General features: G+C 38.5%; 1 protein-coding gene across 1 annotated transcript in view; it reads left to right on the forward strand.

Annotated features, from left to right (window-relative positions):
* Window positions 1-18,917, forward strand: part of GPATCH2L (G-patch domain containing 2 like) — a 62,527-nt gene extending 43,610 nt beyond the window's left edge. Inside the window, 2 exon segments of the mRNA XM_012438257.3 lie at window positions 234-328; window positions 6,206-18,917. Coding sequence (XP_012293680.2) covers window positions 234-328; window positions 6,206-6,409 — 299 coding nt within the window. The 3' untranslated portion in view covers window positions 6,410-18,917.
* The last annotated feature ends 688 nt before the right edge of the window (window positions 18,918-19,605 follow it).

Raw genomic sequence — 19,605 nt, forward strand, 5'->3', positions numbered from 1 at the left:
ATGAAACACATATTTATTGAAATTAATCTTGAATGTCTGCTACACTGAAATTAGGTGGATAAAGATTGATTATTATTAATTCTGAATAATATTGTCCCAATGCTTAATGGCAAAAGATGGTGCCCATTTTGTTTACGTCTGTAATGGTTCAAGCATTTAATCTGGGCTACACGTAATGTCTTAAAATAAGAATTAAAAAATTCAAACCATTTTTTCTCTTCTTATATCTGCAGACAGGCAAACGTACATTGGGGACCACCATGTTCACGTGACATCAAGAGGAAGCGGAAACCAGTGGCCACAGCATCTTTGTCTAGCCCCAGTGCAGGTGATTACATGCAGTTATCATTTACTGAGCACGTAGCATGTGTCAGGCACTAAATTATGTGTTTTGTATACCTTTTCATGTAATCTTTGTGATAGTGTAGGTCATTTTATTCCCATTTTATATGGGAAAACTGAGACTATGAGAAATAATTAGCCTAGTTCTCACTGACTCTGAAGTCTATGCTTTTTCACTGTTACGTGGCTTTCTAGAGTTTGAAACCCTATATTCCACTGTCAGCAATCTCCAGTCATCTGAGCTTTTTTTCTATCACAGACAGGTCCATGTTAATGAAAGTCCAGGTGAGGTGGCAGTTCAGTCAGCAGTCAAGCAGTCACATAGGGTTATTTACTTTCTTCTTTTGCAGACAGTACAGTACATTCTCACTGCTTTTATGTATAAGTAGAATGCTAATATTTTACTGGTCATGACATTCCTAATTAAAAACAATTTTTTAGGCTAAAACTTTTCTGTTTTTTTTTTTTAAACAAAGCTAACACTAATCAGTAGAAGTGAAAATAGTGGTTCTCTTTGGTCAGGGGTAGTAACCAGGAGAGGGCAAAAAGAAGCCCTCTGGGCTGTTGACAGTGCGCCATATGGTGAACTTGGTGGGGGTGTATGGCTGCTTAGGTATGTGGAGTCTGGAGCTGTACACTTAGGATTGATGTCCTTCACTGTGTGTATGTTATCCTTCAATGAACAAAAGCGGATAGTTATGTATTTATTAATATGTCAGTGACAAAACTGGATACTGAATATATCATCAAATATTTTATTTTCTTTAGTAGAAAATACTACTTATTATATAGATCAGAGCAGTTGATAGCTGAATAGAGAGTAAACCGCAGACAGATGAGGAGGGAGCCCTGTCCTCTGCCTTGACTTAGTAGGTTTTGATGAACTCTGAAATTGTCCTCCTTGAGCTTCTGTTTGGGGTGTCTGCTTGATGGTGGTTTATATTGGACAATCTTCATCACAGGTCTGATGATTGTAGTACGTTTTTTTTTGTTTGTTTTTTTTTTAGTGCCAGCTCAGTGGCCAGGCCCAGAGCTGAACACTTTGCAAACATTATTTCACCTAATCTTTGCAACAGCCTTAAAAGGTAGATGCTGTTTTTATTCCCAGTTTTACACATGTGAAAACCAAGGCTTAAATCACTTCCCTAAGGCCACGTGGTTGATAAACTGCAGAGCCAAGATCAGACCAGTTTCCCTGTGACTCTAGAGCTGTCCTTGCGAACACTGCAGGTGTTCTTTTTACATACAACGGGCTTGAGTCCAAACTATGACCCTGCATCAACACTCAGATCCTCATGCAGTCTATAGCATTGGATGCATTAAAAGAAAACCACCCCTCTTTTATCTTTTTGTTCTTTTTTTCTCCCTAATATCTTGCTTCTACTTTTAGCTTTTAATTATTTATAAGAGAGGAACCATTGGGAAGAGTTTAAAATCCTTATTTCATATTCAGGTTGGGAAATGTATGTGTGTGGGGTGGGCATTAAACAAGACTTGAGCATTAAACATTTCCCCTCCTGAGCCCAGCTCCTCTCACTTGTTGACTAAGCCCTGCTTCACTGAGCATTTTCTTTTTTTCTACCCACAACCTGAGTGCCCTGTGGAGGTGAAGGACATAGCCTGAGTCTGTGCCATCAGTCAGTAGAACAAATGGGCTTGCTCTGCCTAACATCGGGCCATCTCGGATTCCACCTCTTTTATAGGAATGAGTGATGAAGAGAGGTGCGTTCCGCTTTGCCACTGTATTAATACACATCAGGGGCCAGCTCCTGGCACTAAATCACGCTACTGCATACATCTGTTATCGGACTCTTCACCAGTGTGATGAACAAGACTGCAGATAGAGGCTTCCTTGTGTCATTCTTTATAGGATTTTCCTAAAAGAATAAATAGCTCAGATCTCTGCCAACACTCTCCCCTGTCACTGTGATGAATTCAGCTTCTTTCTTAAACATGCAGCCACAAATCTTTTCCCTTTTTCCCCTCCCCCACTGGCAGAAAGTTTTGAATTGAAATTGACTGAATTTAAAGATATTAATAAGGCTAGAGAGGTGAAGAACAGGAAGAGACACCGTGTCTTCCTTGTCTTTTTGTACTAATAGTGACAAAAGGCCAAGGAAAAAGACTGTAAATGACCATAGAGTTCTTAAATAGACCCATCTTGAAAGTGCAGCACCTTTCATTTTCTTTTTATCTTCATTCTCCTCTCCTTTATGGCTTTATAGCATGCAGGTGTCTAGTGCACAGAACCACACCCTGGATTTTAGTGAGCAAGCATGCTAACCCACTTCTAAGACTTGGTACGCCAGAACAGGAATTCCCAGCGAGTGTCTCCCTCATGCTGAAGTGAACTAGCTGAATATGCTCTTAAAGAATGTACTCAGAAGCTGGGCATGGTGGCTCATGCCTGTAATCCTAGCACTTTGGGAGGCTGAGGCAGGTGGATCACGAGGTCAGGGGTTTGAGACCAGCCTGACCAACATGGTGAAACCCCATCTCTACTTAAAAAATACAAAAATTAGCTGGGCATTGTGGCACGCACCTGTAATCCTAGCTACTTGGGAGGCTGAGACAGGAGAATTGCTTGAACTTGGGAGGCGGAGGTTGCAGTGACCTGAGAGCACGCCATTGCACTCCAGCCTGGGCAACAGAGCGAGATTCCATCTCAAAAAAAAAAAAAAAGAATGTACTTAGAGAAGAAAAAAAAAATGGATTATCTTCTCCAAAATTTGAGACTAAGTAGCTGTAAAAAACATAATAAACCCAGATGAAAACCAGACTTTGTTTTCTTGAAATGATTTTCTTCATCAGAATGGTAGTCAGAGCCATTGGCATGCAGATTCCAATCTTTAAAAAAGTAAACACATGGCTTTTAATAAAGGGGAATTGAGGTGACTGGAAATTCTGTTGAGAACCCAGCTATTTGTGTGAATATATTTTAGCTATCCCAAAAGCTTTTTCTGACCTTTCTCTTTCTGGGATAGGATATGTGTGCTTAGAGTATCATTCAGAAGGGTACCTAATAGTTAATCTGTTAATTAGTTACATCAGATTTCAAATACTAGGTCAGTGATACAAGAGGGGAGATTTGAATTGTCAAATGTATTATCAGATGCATTCACAAGAGCAGGACTGTTTATCTGTTTTGCTTACTACTGTACCCCTAGCATCTAAATGAATACCTAGCCCAGAGAACAAACCCACTAGTTATTTGTTGTAGGAATAAATTTATAGAATCTTAAAGTTGAAACAGAATAATTTCTGATATATTCTAACCACATGATTGGATTCAGTAGTTCCATTTAGGATGTCCCTTTTCTCAGGAGTCATAGGACAAATTCTTATTGCCCACTGTGTCTTTTTAAAGCTTAAAGTTTTTTTAAAATTAAACATGTTTCTTAGTAAATATTGAATGGGTATAAAAGAACATTTATAGCAGATATGTAAGGAGTAAAGAAAAACAGTACAGCAAATATCCATGTACCTACCATTCACTTTAAGAAAAAGTTAAAATTTTCTTTTTTAAAAAGTTTAAAAAGTTAAAATCTTCTTTAAAAATCTTCTCCCTGTTCTCTTCAGAGGTAAAAGTTATTCTGATAGTTTTTTGTTTATTGTTTGTCATTATTTTATTTTTTTCAAGTAGTTTTAGCAGACATATGTATCTTTAAGCAATAAATTGTCTAGTTTTGTGTTTTTGAACCTTGTATATATGGAATCAAACTATGTCATATTTTATATTACAACTTTCACCCAGTTCTATTCTTGAGATTCATTCCTGTTTTGTCCTGCCAAAATCTATTTTTTAACTGCCATGTATATGGTATTCCATTGTATGAATGTGATTAATATACTATAATTAAATGTTCTTGATGGGCATTTGGATTGTATTCCTGTTTTATGCTGTTATGGAAAATACTGTACTGTTCTCTGGGAGAACAAGTGCAAACATTCTTCCAGGCCACTTCACACTCATTAGGATGGCTGTATCAAAAAACAGAGAACATCAGGTATTGGTGAGGATGTAGAGAAATTGGAACCCATGAGCAGTGCTTGTGGGAAGGTAAAATCATGCATTGCTATGGAAAACAGTATGTAAAAAAACAGTTCCTTAAAAAATTAAACATTAGACTACCATATGATCCAGCAATTCTCTTTCTTTGCATATACCCAAAAGAATTAAAAGCAGAGACTCAAAATAGATTTGTGTACACCTCTGTTTACAGTAACATTATTTGCAATTGTCAAGGTAGCAACAACTCACATGTCCATTGCTAGATGAATGGATGAACAAAATGTGCTATATACGTGCAATGGAATATTATGTAGCTGGAAAGCCTTTCTTATTCAGAGTGAAATTGCCATGTGCTACAACATGGATGAAGACATTTGCTAAGTGAAATAAGTCAGACACAAAAGGAGAAATATTGTGTGATTCCACTTTTATAAGCTACCTAGAAGAGTCAAATTTATAGAAACAGAAAGTAAAATGGTGGTTGCCAGGGGCTAGGGTAAGAGGGAAATTGGGGGAAGTTATTGTTTAATGGGTACAGAGTTTCCATTTCAGATGATGAAAAAGTCCTGGTGATAAATAGTGGTGATAGTTATACAACAGTGTGAATGTACTTAATGCCACTGAACTGTACACTTAAAAATGGGCAAAATAGCAAATTTTATGTATATTTTACTGTAATAAAAAAATAGCAAAAAAAAAAGTTTTTTTAGGGTGGGGCTTTTTTTACTGAGGTTTGGTGACCATGTAGTAAGGCCCTCAAGAAACACACACACAGCTAGCTAGATATACACACACTATAGAGTAATAGCTTTCAAGATATTTTTACATTAGCCCACAATAAGAAATTCATGTTTAAATATGTGTGTTGGTTGTACATGTAAATCTGAAATAAGTCTTGGGTGCACTCTGATATTTTCTATATTTTTCATTGAGAAAAAAAATAATGGTCATGACCCACTAAATTGATTTTGTGACCCACAATTTGAAAGTTACTGTTCTAGGTTACATTCCCGGGAGTGGAATTATTCAGTGACAGGGTAAAATTCAAACTTTCCTAGATTTTGCCATATTCTAGTATATGTTTGTTCTCAGCAGAGTGGGTAGTGATGATGGTGGTTTGTGCCACTCTTCTCAGGGGCATTTGGAAATGTGAAGTAAATGTTGGTTTGTCACAATGATTGGGGAATGTTCCTGGTATTCATCAGATAGGATCCAGAATGGTAAGTGTTCTGAAGTACACAGGACAGCCCTGCACAAGCCATGTCTCCTGTCCAGAATGTCTTTAGTGATCTTATTGAAAAATACTGGGCCTGACTGTGCTCTTTCTACCATTTTCGATAGTGGTAACACTGCCCTATTGGAGGCACGGGTTGTGGCAGGAAGAGCGTGGGGTTTAGAGTCCAGTACGTGTGTTTGAATCTTGATATTTAACCAGCTCTGTTTTATCCCTGAACAATTTATCAGATCTCTCTATACCTCAGTTCCCTGATCTAGAAAGTGGAGATGACTACCAGGAAGCGTTTACATTAACAAATAAGATCATGAGTATTCATTATTTAAGCAATAGGCACATAAATATTTAATAAGTGATTTTTACTACATTATGAATGTGTGCCACTGAATTTATTTGTTCAGTTGAACCCATTTTCTCAGATTAGGAAATACTATCTTATTTAAATCTTGTCTTCACTTTTTCGTAGAGAGAAAAGAAATACCTTATGTGGCCACTTGGGTTACTAGGACATGAAGTATAAGGATTAAGAAACTTTTGTTTCTAAGTGTCTCTAATTTGTCTTATTCTAATTTCTCTCCTCTTGATTTTCTTGCTCCTCTCTATTGTAACCTTACTAGTTCACATGGATGCAATGGAGCCAGCCACACCAGCGCCACAAGCCCCGAAATCACCCAGCTCTGAGTGGTTGGTCAGGACCCCTGCGGCAGAGAAAGCTACGGACCCAACTACTGCTACATTTTTTAAAATGCCACAAGAAAAGAGCCCTGGCTACAGCTAGAGAGCAAGACTTCACCCTCCAGGAGCTGACTGGGTGTTCCTGAAGCAAATATTGGACTTTGTGTTAGATAGTCTTTAATATCTTAATCGACATTCCTAGTCCTTTCACCACCAGAACCAACTCCTCTTCAAACGCAGCAGTGGACTCTTTCTCTCAGAAGATCATGTTGTGGGAATCTTTTTTTTAATTAGTGAAGTATTGAGGCAGCAATTTTTTACAAAAAGGTCATCCTCTGCTCTATTTGTTACCTTGTTATTGCTGTCTCAACATTTACTACAGCTCCATTGACAGAGCTGTTGCTTTTTTGCAGTTGTCTTTGTTCTTGAAAAACCAGTTACTGCTTTTGCATACCTTTTGTGTAGAGCTTTTAATATCATTTGAGGAAGTTCCAAACTTGTAGCCAGTTCCAAACAAATTTAACTATGGAGTTGAGGCCTCTATGGAATTGTGTTTGTAGGAGATAAGGCTTGCCTTTGAGCCTACTCTTGATTCACACAGAGTGCCAGTAAGATAAATCAACCAAGTTCTCAATTTGGAGCCTCAAAAGAGACACCAGCAACTGGGCCTTGAGAACTTCCGTTTTTCTGCAGATGGTCTGCAGAAACTCAGACAGCTCATCAGCAGCAGCAGCTGTATTGTATTTTACCTCATCTTCAGAGTTTATGTTCTACTGAAAGAGGACGTGTGTATACACACATGCACACACACACAAATTGGTTTAATGGAGAAGATGGTTTAGGTGTACAGCAAATTTAAAATAGTCAGTGGATTGTGTCTTACTACTTCATGTCCCAGTGTAAGCCTTTATGTCCTAAGCAGGACTTTATTGTTAGTATTATAGGTTAATAACCTGCAGCAGAAATTCACACTCTATTATAATAATGGCCTCTTGGAGCCATGCTTTGGGGAGGTAAAATGTCTTTTTGACATGCCTTTATACTTGGCGTGTTTATGATGGCTCAGCTGCATGTGGAGTTATATATACAGTCGTGCCTGAAGTTGGGTGCTACTTTGTCAAAGTGAGAAATAAGTGATGGCCTGGAGCTGCTGGAGAGAAGCCATGCTTTCTGAAAAGTATTATCAAGCGTGTCTGTCATTCATTCAGGGGCCTGGATGACAGAAGGGCTCTTTTTTTATACCAATGAGTGTGTTTACTCTGAAATGCATGGAAGCTCTTTGCGAAGTGCTCCCTGCTCTGGTCACATTGTAGAGGGACTCCCACTCATGTACTTGCTTATTTTCTGTCTTAAATAGTGCTGAATGGGGCAGCACTTCCTTCCCCTGAAGTGTGATTGTCCCTGTTTCCCATACAAAGTGTAATGATGGGTTGCTTTATCATGTTCCCTTTTAAAATGATAGTTCTTATCAATGGAAACTCCACATTTCTTTATTGATGAAGTGGGGAGGTGGATGGGAGGAATCTAGTTGGAAAAAGGAACTTGAAGCTAAGTTTCCATGGCACTTTATGTAAGACTGAGAACATGTCAATTGTTCATGATCAGGAATGTGGTAGAGGGAGGTGCAGGTGGTGATGATGGGGCGGGAGAGTGCTGAAGCCAGCCCAGCATGCCTCTAAGTTGCCCCTGGTTCTCATGCAGCAGTGTGCTTCTCTTCCCTGTGGGCTGCACCCCACAGGGCATAGAAAATAGAATGTCTGTTGAATATAAAATGGTACCACTGAATTGTTTTAGTGATGAGGTTAGATTTTATTGTCATGTGTATTGTCACCATAGTGACTCATGGCATATATTTTTAACATACTTGGTGGGGGTTGAGAGAAATCTATGGACATAATTTTTTCTTGTGTCAAGCTCTGTAACTCATGCAGCGATTGGTCCCATGGTCATGGCGTATTAGTGAAAACCTCCAGAGGTCAGGTGGCCAAGGTGTTCCCATATCTTTTTTATATAACTTGTTGCCTAATAGTCCTCTTTTCTGCTTATGATTAAAAATAATTTTTATATACAGCATTACTTACATTTCAAACATCTCTATGAAGTCATGCCATTTTAAGGAGATGAAAACAGTCACAGAGTTGAGTGACTTGTTCCAAATCACATGACTAAGCCAGGACTAGAACCCCAGACTTTCAGAGTTTCTCTGCCCTGGGTTATAATCTCTTGTTTAACAGTGATAGACCTGATTCAGTCTGAGATGCTTATTTATGGAACAGTATACCATGAATATTTATTATCTTTCTCAAGCATGCTTTTTTCTACACATTTTGAATACTTTCAACAGGGATTACCCAAGAATGCAACATCTACCTGTAATAAATGGGGAGAAAATTAGTTGCCTGAGAGAATAGAATATTAAGCACACAAATACTTTCCAACACAGGGTTGTAAATTGCACTCCTCATTTTAAGGTGCTGTATATGCATGTTTAAGGAATTATTAATATATTCTGCTTGCTTTCTGTATTAACCAGTTCCAGAGGATAGCCTTAGAATTGAGTGTATTTTGAATCTTAAAATTTAAAAGTTTCTTTATATGTGGCACAGTGTATAATGTCATAAGAAAAATCTATAATCTTTCAAAGAAGTTATATAGTTTCAAAAATCAGGTTTTGTAATCAGTGTTGAAAAAACTCTGAAATATGACTTGCTTTGAGGATGATCCTTGAGCTCATGTATTTGATCTGCTCAAAAGTAATAACTAAAACTGAGTTAAACAGTTTTTATTTATTTGAGGGTTCTGATTTATCCCAGCTGACTATACAAATGGCCTGTCTGAATCCTAATCTTGTGTGTTTTCCACGATGGGCAGAAGTCAAAACATTATCTGCTTCTGTAAAGATCATTAATAAAAAGTTAGTTTTAATTAGGAGTTTAAGGGAAGTTTAGGTTATTCTTGAGATGCAGTATTTTAAAGGAACAAAACTCTCATGTTGCCTTTTGTTGTTTTTGTTTCCTAGAGACAGGCTCTTGATCTGTCACTCGGGCTAGAGTACAGTGGTGTGTTCATAGCTCACTCTAACCTTGAACTCGTAGGCTTAAGCCATCCTCCTACCTCAGCCTCCTGAGTTGTGAGGACTACAGATGTGTGCCACCACGCCTGGGTAATGTTTTAAGTTTTTGTAGAGTTGGAGTCTTGCCCAGTTGCCTATGCTGGTCTTGAATTCCTAACCTCAAGCAATCTTCCTGCCTTGGCCTCCCCAAGTGTTGTAATAGGTGTGAGCCACCATGCCCAGCCTTGTGTTGCCTCTTGGTAAGAACTAATAAGAGGAAATTAGTAGCTTGTTTACCTGGTTCCAGATTTGGAGGGTGCTGAGTATAGTTTTTACTGAGTGGTATGTGGTTGGAAGGTCGGCCACATTTAGCATTGAATTGTTTAGAAATCAAGTGTGATTCAAAATTTCAAAGGACATTGCTTTGCTGGGCTATGAAATAGGCTACTAACAAGGCTATTTTTGCAGCAAAGTGGCCAAAATCTGAAATAAATCTTTTTAGTCTGTGATGCTTGTAGCATCCTTTGTTAAGTAAAGCACAACACCTAGGACAAGTAACTAAAGTAGTTATGACTTCCAAATGGATTGATATAGCCTTGCATTTTTGCATTTTGGAGTTAGAGACCTATAATATAGCCTGGGAAGTTCTGTTGCTGCAGAGTTATCATTAAAGTCACTTGGAATGGAAAAAGATACAGAGTGTTGAGAGAAAGGAACTAGGCTGGTGCAGTCATTGCTGATGTGATGGGTTCTCCACTTTGACTCCAGGCGAAGGCTCCTGGTGATACGTGATTCATTTCAGGTCTTTGTTTTATTTTGGCTTCATTGCTGTGGTTCTAAGCCACACAGGTTTTTCCCCCTGCGGAGAATACTATGTAAGAGTCTCAGCGTTAGAAGCTGTATTCAGTGTCCTGTATGTCTTATGAACCTTATCTGAGCTGAGCTGAGAGGAGAGTGGCTTACTCTAGCAGCTGTGGATGCAGTCTAGTTGGAGGCATGGCTTGGAGGACGTCATGGTTCATGGGATGGTTGGAGTGATGGTAAAAGCAGTTGGCTCTTGTCAGCTGCTTCCTCTGCTAGTGCTTGAGCTGCCAATTTTACCTGTCAGTATTTCCTTACCTCCCACTCCTGTTGTGAAAGGTCACAGAGTGATTGTCACTGACAACAGTTTCTCCCCATTAGAAGAAAACTGGTACAGAGGGAAAAGGTGAGGAACATGGTGAGTTCCATTGCTCAAAACTAAATGCAAGTGGCACAGAGCTGCTTTCTCCTATGCTTACATCTCCAAAAGAACATCAAATGCCTGGAAATAGCAGCATCAAAAAGAAAGAAGATGAGAAGTATTGTTGAAGAGTATGGACTACAAGGTTTTTAACAAGCCCAGCAAAAGAAGAAATATTTCTACCACTGCAAGTAGACATCATAAATGCTTGGTAAAATTGCCAGATTTAGGGAATAAAACATTTTTCAAGTATTGAAGAATGAGGCATTTCCTGAAAACATTCAGCAAAGAAGCAAGTTTGGCAAGGTGGAGAAGTGGAAAGCAGTGGGAAGAGAAAGGGAGATGCCCAGAGCAGGAATTTGCCAAGTGTGGCCCCTAGGTCGGCACCATCAGCACCAGACCTACTGAATCAGAAACTCTCAGGGCAAGGCCCAGCAGTCTTTCAGCAAGCCCTCCGGGGGCTCTGGTGCATACTCAAGTTTGAGAACCATGGGCTTTGCCACAGCCAAAAAGATGTTTTAATGGGCTGGTCTCTTCCTAAGTGCTGAGGTGCTCTCATATTCCCTCCATAAGTAAAGAGATTTTTTTAATATAATTCTTTGCAGAAACTGTTAATGTCTTTATTTCTATTTTTTCCCCTACAAGCTCCTGAAAGATCTCTTGGAAAAATTGACAAAGGACACTATCAAGGCTATGTTTATATGGATGGAAATAACCTTTTGAAAATGGGTAAAGCTTGGCTGTGGTGACTCACGCCCATAATCCCAACACTTTGGGCAGCCAGGGCAGGAGGACTGCTTTATTGCAAAAGTTGAAGACCAGCCTAGGCAACATAGTGAGACCTTGTCTCTGGAAAAAATTTTAAAAATTAGCTGGGTGTGGTGGGTGCATGCCTGTGGTCCCAGCTACTTGGGAGGCAGAGGCAGGAGGATCACTCAAGCCCAGGAGGTTGAGGCTGCAGTGAGCCATGATCTGGCCACTGCACTCCAGCCTGGGTGACAGAGCGAGACCCTGTATCAAAAAATAAATAATAAAATAAGTATGGATAAAAATATAACAATTGTTAGTCTATGAATGATAGTCATTTTTCACAATTGGAAGTAAAAATATGATTTGTGTAAGGTGTGAATTTATCATATTTGTTTATTAGCTCTTAGTTTGAAGGGAAAGTATCATGTATTTTTCAGCATGATAATGATGAATCATTTAAAGTATGGCTCATAGAAATGAAAAAAATACTGGAAGAAAAAACCACCTTGGGTACATAGATGTGTAATAAATACCTGTTGAGTTATTGGTAATGTTTTGCTAAGACTGAATCTCAATACTTCAGAGCATGTAGAAATCAATTTTCTGTGATCCCACTTAATCACACCCTGTTGTCTTTGTTTTAGATTTCAGCTAGTGATTCAGCAGGGGTTGGGGACCAATAGCAACTCATGCTTTTTTTGTTGTTCTTGTCTGACTCATGAATTCAGCATTTCAGAATATGGTACTCTAATCTTAAGGCTTTGAAAATAAATTGTGGCCATTTTTTCTTTATATTTTATTTAACTGGTTGCTGAAGCCTGGAAACCCATGTTCTGTCTTTTCAGGGAATATGCATAGCTAAAGAGTTCATTGTGTTTGCAAAGGTATAGGAGTTCTCATTTCCTCAGATGCCCATGTATGTAGGCTGTTAAGCTTTCATTTCAATGTTTGCAATCTTTTAAAACACCATACAATTTTTCTTTTCCCTCTTGAAAACCAGTTAAAACTACCTCTGGCCAAAAATGTTATTGTTGCTAGATATTATCAAGGTATGAGACTAAAAAGTTAGAAGGCTTTAAGATATAAATTATATAAGTTAATGTTTTCTTTCTCTAAAAGCTCTGACCCTTGCTGACACATTATTCAAATTTTTTTTGAAAGGGGAAAAAAATATCAGAACTTAAAAATGGCCTTTGTGGCTTTGCCTCAAAATCAACACATTTCATTATGTATAGATGCTATACCTTGCTTCCTCAAGCGGCCATGAAAAAAATCTCATGACCATGCAAACTGATGCCACCCCAAAATCACTGTAACGATTTGAATTGCTCTCCATATTGATCTCAGTTAAATTCCTGCCTGTTGTCAGCATCTGTTGCAAACTGGCTGTTCCAAACCCTTTCTACCCCACCTCTCTCCAGCTCAGCAGTTAATCTCAGCCCTCCCCCATCACATAACAGCCTCAGGCAGAACTTCCCACTTAGACACCCTCACACACACCCTTCCTCACCTTGCCAGTGCCTGTCCTGCCCAAGACGAATCCCTTTTCCTGTGCCCTAGGCCCTCTCCCTTGGTAGGTGACTTGATCTAGATACAACCTCACATATGGCTTTGCATTTAAACATGTTCAAAGACTTCTGCTTCAAACAAAAATACCTTTCCTTAGCCCTTTGAAAGCCTGACTACCACTAAAGTATACTGCCCTTACCTGTACTCTGTCCATTGTGCAATCCACTGAGGCAGTAGTTTTTAACCCTGCTACACATTAGGATCGCCTGGGCAACTTTAATAAGTCCTAATTCCTGGGTTGGTACAGTGGTTCATGCCTGTAATCCCAGCACTTTGGGAGGGCAAGGCGGGCAGATCATGAGGTCAAGAGATCGAGACCATCCTGGAGAACATGGTGAAACCCGGTCTCTACTAAAAATGCAAAAAGTAGCTGGGTGTGGTGGCACACGCCTGTAGTCCCAGCTACTCTGGACACTGAGGCTGGAGAATTACTTGAGCCTGGGAGGTGGAGGTTGCAGTGAGCTGAGATTGTGCCACTGCACTTCAGCCTGGTGGCAGAGCAAAACTCCATCTCAAAAAAAAAAAAAAAAAAAAAAGTCCTAATTCCTGGACTGGACCACAGACCAATTAAATCAGCATGGGAAAGTAGGGGCAGGCTTCAGTCTTAAAAAAAAAGTGCAGCTGAGGCGGAGAACCACCACTCTAAAACTGCAACCCTTGTCACTGCTAAAACTGTTCTTGCTGGGTTCACCAGTGACTTCTGCCAAAATTTAGCCCTTAGGTTGATTTTTATGATACTGATGCTATCTAACCACTTCCTTCTTTGGAATGCTCCCTTTCCTGACCCGACTTTTCTGATTTTTCTCCCACTACTTTGCTCTTTCTCAGTTTCTCTAGGTTGTTTGGTACGTCAGTCTAGCACAGACTGGATGTCGGCCTCTGCCACCACCTCCGTTACTTCAGTGAACACCTGTATGCCAGTGAGTTCCTTTGCCATACCACTTTAATGCACTAATTTAAAAGCACAGATTAGAGTGAAGCACTAATATTCGTTAATCACTGCAGGCTTCTGGGAAAGCATACTAAAGGTCTTGATCCTTCTTCTCACCTCCCTTGTTCCTCCAAGCCCAGTGAGGTAGGAGGAATTGCTAAAGAGATTAGTGAGATTCTAAGGTGGAGCACTCCTGTTTATTTATGAATTGCTGTTTATGAAAAGATGGCCTGGACTGTGGTCCCTCTTCAGCTTTCTCCTTTTCAGGGTCTTGGACTGGAAAGGAGGCCTGTGCCCAAAAGAGGCTCCTCTGCCTAATGCTGTCTTCAGCCTGTGGCTTTCTGCTGCTGATAAGATTTCAGTTTGGCTTCCTCATCCCTTTTTGGCCTTGAGCTTCATGTTGATCTTTATCAAAGAACTTTTTATTGGGGCATGAGCACTAGCCCAGTTAATACAGTGAAACTTGATTTCCCCGTCTACTGTCATCATTGCATGCTGCCCCTGGAACTGGATATAGGGGTTCCGCTTTCATCAGAAGCAACCCTGTGTGTTCCTGATGTCTTTGAACTACTAGTTTCTGATTCAAAATATGGGGTAGGTAGATCTGATTAGTAGTCATATGCCTGTGTCCTAGCCGTAGGAAGTCAGAATGAGGTTATCTGGAAAGCTGAGCTTCTATTAGGGATGAATAAATTCCTCACACATGGGAAGGTACTTCAGATGCTGGACAGCCAATAAGAATAATAAAGGTTCACCAGAGCCATTCCCCCAGTCACTGATTCACTACACATTTACTGAACACTGATTAAGCCAAGTTCTCCTCAAGGACCTCTTCGGGAAGAGGGTAACTGCCCTAAAGCAGGATGCTCATGAGCTCCTTAGATACACTCTCCTTGAAACTATTAGGCCCCTGTCCAGAGTCCCTAATAACAATAATGGCAAATATTTACTTAGTGATCTGACATTTGGAAAAAACATCTCACTTATTCAACAGATCTAAGGTAGGTACTTTTATCTCCATTTAAAAACAATGAAAGATGCTTACAGTTATAGACAAACTTGGTCAAGTCACAGAACTATTAAGTGTCAGTCAAGATTCAGATTCAAGTTTGTTTGATGTTAGAGTGTCTGTTCCCAACCAATACCTCTGCTGCCTCTTTTTACAAACTGAAGTGTTGGAGGGCATGTGTGTATGCGTAAGTTGTGGGCCACTGGGCCCTGGATCTGATCAAACCTGTTTATTGTTTCTCCTGGTGGACTGTTTCTCTACCAGGCAACTGTGAATGGGCTCATCCCTTCTCTGTGCCTACATCGTTGAATGGAGATAGCCAGTTTCTGTGACAGCCTCTAAAAACAACCGTTTTGTTCTTGAGAGTGACCAGAGCAAGAGAAAAGTCAATGAAATCTTGCAAACCTATGGCAATAAAAAGGTATTGTCCTTTATGTACCAAGGCACAACGGCTTCCTAAGCGAGGAGGATATATGTTAAGAGATATTAATGGTAGTGATATACTGTTTTCAGCATCTTGGTAAACATTGACTGCTAGCAAAAGCTGCCTTAGCAATCTTGGCTTATAGAAATATCCCTTCATCTGTAGATGTGTATAGAACACATTTTATGCCAAGCACTCTGCTAGGAGCTGGGTATACAGAGAAGAAAGGCATTCTTGCTCTCATGATGTCCATGGTCTTCTGAAGAAGAGACAAGAAAAGCATTACTGTGTAGAGTGAGATAAGAAAGGGTATTTTGGCAGCAAGGAGCAGGGCACTTTAACTCAAACTGGGCAGTGGAAGAAGTCAAAAAACACTGAAAGAAGTTCTGAAGGATGAGCAGGAGTTAAGCAGAGTGGATGAAGCCCTCCAAGGGTAAGAGCATGGTTTGTTCAGAGCACTGTAAGTGTTTTGGTGTGGTCCACATGTAAAGCTTATAGAGGAGCAGGGAGAGGAAGGCAGGAGACAGGAAGTGAAGGGTCCCATGTACACTGGCTTACTTGCTGAGTTGGAGAGCTATTACAGTATTCCTCCTCTGCTAAGCTCAGCCTGTGTTCATGGAAACCCTACTGCAACTGGCCCATTGTGCATACAAAGCTAGAACTGAGATGTGAACAGGTTTGCATTGCCTTGATCACCTTCCTTGGGAAATACAGCTAGGCCCACCTGTTGGTAGGAGCTACTGACATGTTAAAACTAGGTTAAACTGAATTGGAAGTAACAATTTATTTGGAATCATGACTGACAGATTCGATTACATGTTCTAGCATGATACCAGTCTGAGGTTATTCCCCTTGAACCACCAACTTAGTAGAGTTTAATGCATAATGTGATGGTCTTAGTTCCTTGTATTGTTTTTCAGTAACAAAGTTGTTCAACTACCAGTTAAGTTTTTTGGGCTTTCTCAGTAGTGACAATAAATTTGTGTTGATCTATGATACACCTTTTGGACTGAACACCTTGGCAATCTTTGATATTTTAGGCCTGCAGAAAGTGCCCATGGGATGAAACCCATCCACTGGCTCACACTAAGTTCTGATCCCATGATTTTGGTCTTATTAATACTGTGCTGTAAATAAAGTTAGCTAAACCTTTTGAAACTGCATAAATATGAAATAATTGTGTGTTTTGGGCCAACTTTTTTCCTGAACAGTCTCTGACTGACTGATCAGCTTTAAATTAGGTGATGTGGTCTAGCTTTTGTAGATAGAAATAAGAAACTGACTTTTATGTCCCATTATTAAAATAGTATAGGGAGGACATAATCCTTTATTTCTTTGTAAGTCAATATATCTTAATTCTCTACTATGAGCAATGAAAAATATACTAATATACTAATTTTTCATTGCTTATAGTAGAGAATTAAGATATATTGACTTACGAAGAAATAAAGGATTATGGTGATCATATGAAAATGTGATTAAAGAGATTATTACTAGAAGAAAAATTCAGACTGCTAATTATGAGAAAAAACATGTATACACAACCAAACAAATCACAAAAATGAAAGATTTCTAAAACCATGGAATAGGAATAAACATACCTGTCATATTAATAAAAGTAAATTTACCTGTAAATAAAAGGCCAAAATGTCAGCAAACACTAATTGCATGTTATAAGATTCAGAAAGGTTCAGCAAAAGTAAACCAGGCAAGCACAAACAAGAAAATGAGTTGTAGTCTGCATATCAGGCAAGGTTGAACTTAGGGAGAAGAATTGAAAGAAAAAGAAAAACACTATATAATGCTAAAGGGTGTGACTCGTGAGATATAATGTTTTTAGATATCTGTGTACCAAATAATGGAAAACCATTTATGTATTGGAAACCGTAGGAGACACAAGAAGAAACAGAAATACAATGTTAGTTGGATATTTTAATTCAATTCTGTCAGTTCATGACTGATCAAGTAGATAAAAAACTAGAACATGGAATGATTTAAATAAGATACAGAAGATCTAGTTGATACATCTTGGACTTTACCCTAAAAATGGTAACTATACTTTAAAGTATCCATGAAACATTTCCCCATTTGAGTGTATGTTAGAACGTACAGAAAACATAAGTTTCAGAACAGAGAAAAAAACAACAGATGGCATTTGCTGATAAAAATGCAATAAATTAAAGCCAGAAAATGCTACTCATCTGCAATCCAAAATGTCTTTAAGCTCTTCAGCTATTCTTGGGTTGATTAGGAAATGCAAAGCATTGAAAAAGCATTATTTCATACCTAAAATATAAACTTATTCCTCTGAGATACAAATAAAGCAGTGCTCAGAGGAAAATTCATAGCCCTAAAATTTGTGTACTAAAAAATAAGATAAATATTGTGTAACTCAAAATATTAGGAAAAGGAATATTTTAAAAGCAGACTAAAAGAATAAAAAGTTAGAAAAATAGGGAAACAGAGCTAATTTTAAAAATATGTAATAAAATATATGACATTTTAGCTAACATTATGACTAGAAGGCAAACACAAAATAAGAATTACCAGATACTAAATAAATAAAAGCCATAAAATATACTTTGCTCAACTCTATGCAACAACTTAAAATCTTGGACTAAATGGATAATTTTCTAGGAAGGTATAATCTGCCAAAAAATGACTTCAAAAGAAAGAAATAACAATTGTCATAGAAGAAATGAAGTAAGTGCTATTTCAATTAGCGTGACAGACTAAATACCTTAAAAGACTCTACCAATGAAAACAATTAAATGCATTTGGAAGATTAACAAAAAACTTTTTTGTAATACTAATTTTTTATTGTACTTTTTAAAGCATGGAATGGAATTTATTGTAAAGACATGTATGTTATAGAATCCAAGCAACAGCCAATCAGCCAGAGATAAAGTGAGGCCAGCTCAGGGAATGTGACCAGTGGTAATTTATTCCCTCTGGTGTTTCATGTTAGTGTGACACAGAACCCCCTCTCCATATTCTCAGGGGCTCTTGATCAAAAACCTTTAAAAAAATAATAATTTTAGATTAGACTTAACAAAAGCTGCAAAAATAGATTTCCTGTGTTCCCTTTTCTGAGCTTCTCCTAATGTTAACTTACATACCAATGGTACAATTATTGAAACTAGAAAATTAACATTGGTATAATTCTATTAACTACATACTTTATTTGAATCATAGCAGTTTTCCCAGTAATGTTTTTCTGATTCAGTATTCAATCAAGGATGCTTATGTACTTAGGTTTTTCTGGGTTTTCTATTCTGTTCCACTGGTCTACTTGTGCATGGTACCACACTGTTTTAATTACAGAGACTTTATAGTATGTTTTAATGACTGGCAAGGCTAGTCCCCCTTATAATTTTTCCTATTCATTGTGCTCCTGGCTATTCATACATGTTTGTTTTTCCCTATGAACTTTAATATCAGCTTGTCTAAATTCATTTTTGAAGGTACATTGGTATTTTATTGATATTATATGACATTAACTGGTTTAGGGAGAACTAACATCTTTAAAATGTGAAGTCATCCTATCCAAGAACAGGGGCTATATTTCCATTTATTCAAGTCTATTTTTGTGTCTTTGCAGCAGTGTTTTAAAATTATTCTTGTATAGGTTTTGTGCATTTCTTGCTAAGCTTATCCCTAAGTATTTATTTGCTAGTAAATGAGATTTCCTCTGCCATTATGTCTTCTAACTGGTTATTGCTCTGTATATAAAAGCTACTGATTTTGTAAGCTAATATATCTTGCTACCTTACTGAATTTTTTTAAAAAAATAAACAATAGAAATTTATTTTTTATGGTTCCACAGCCTGAGAAGTCCAAGATCAAGGTGCTGGCAGATTCAGTGTCTGGTGTGGGCTTGCCTTCTGGTTCATAGATGGCACCTTCTAGTTATGTCCTCACATGGTGAAGGGGACTAGCTAGCTCTCTGGAGTTTCTTTTATAAGGGTATAAGTCCCAATCACCAGGACTCCACCCACCTAATCTAATGACCTCCCAAAGGCCCTGTCTCCAATACCAACACTTTGGGGGTTAGGATTTCCACCTGTTTGGGGGACACAAACATTTTACCATAGCAGTCAGTAACAGACTCTTTTTGTTTTGCAGCCAAAGGTCACTCAATCTTTATCTTCTTAGCTTAGTATAATCTAAACCCTAAAGCCATGAAATGCATGGGAAAGGTTTTTTTTTTTTCTTTTTCTTTTTCAACTTCTATTTTAGATTTGAGGGGTACATGTGCAGGTTTGTTACCTGGATATATTGCGAGATGCTGAGGTTTGGAGTATGAATGACCTGTCACCCAGGTACTGAGCATCCTTACAGAATTCTTTTACTTTTGGAGTTAGTTTTATTATTGCTCCTCTAGA

The sequence above is a fragment of the Aotus nancymaae genome, unplaced genomic scaffold (genome assembly GCF_030222135.1).
Source record: "Aotus nancymaae isolate 86718 unplaced genomic scaffold, 86718_ANA_hifiasm-v0.15.2.pri h1tg000011l, whole genome shotgun sequence".
Taxonomy (NCBI): Eukaryota; Metazoa; Chordata; class Mammalia; order Primates; family Aotidae; genus Aotus; species Aotus nancymaae.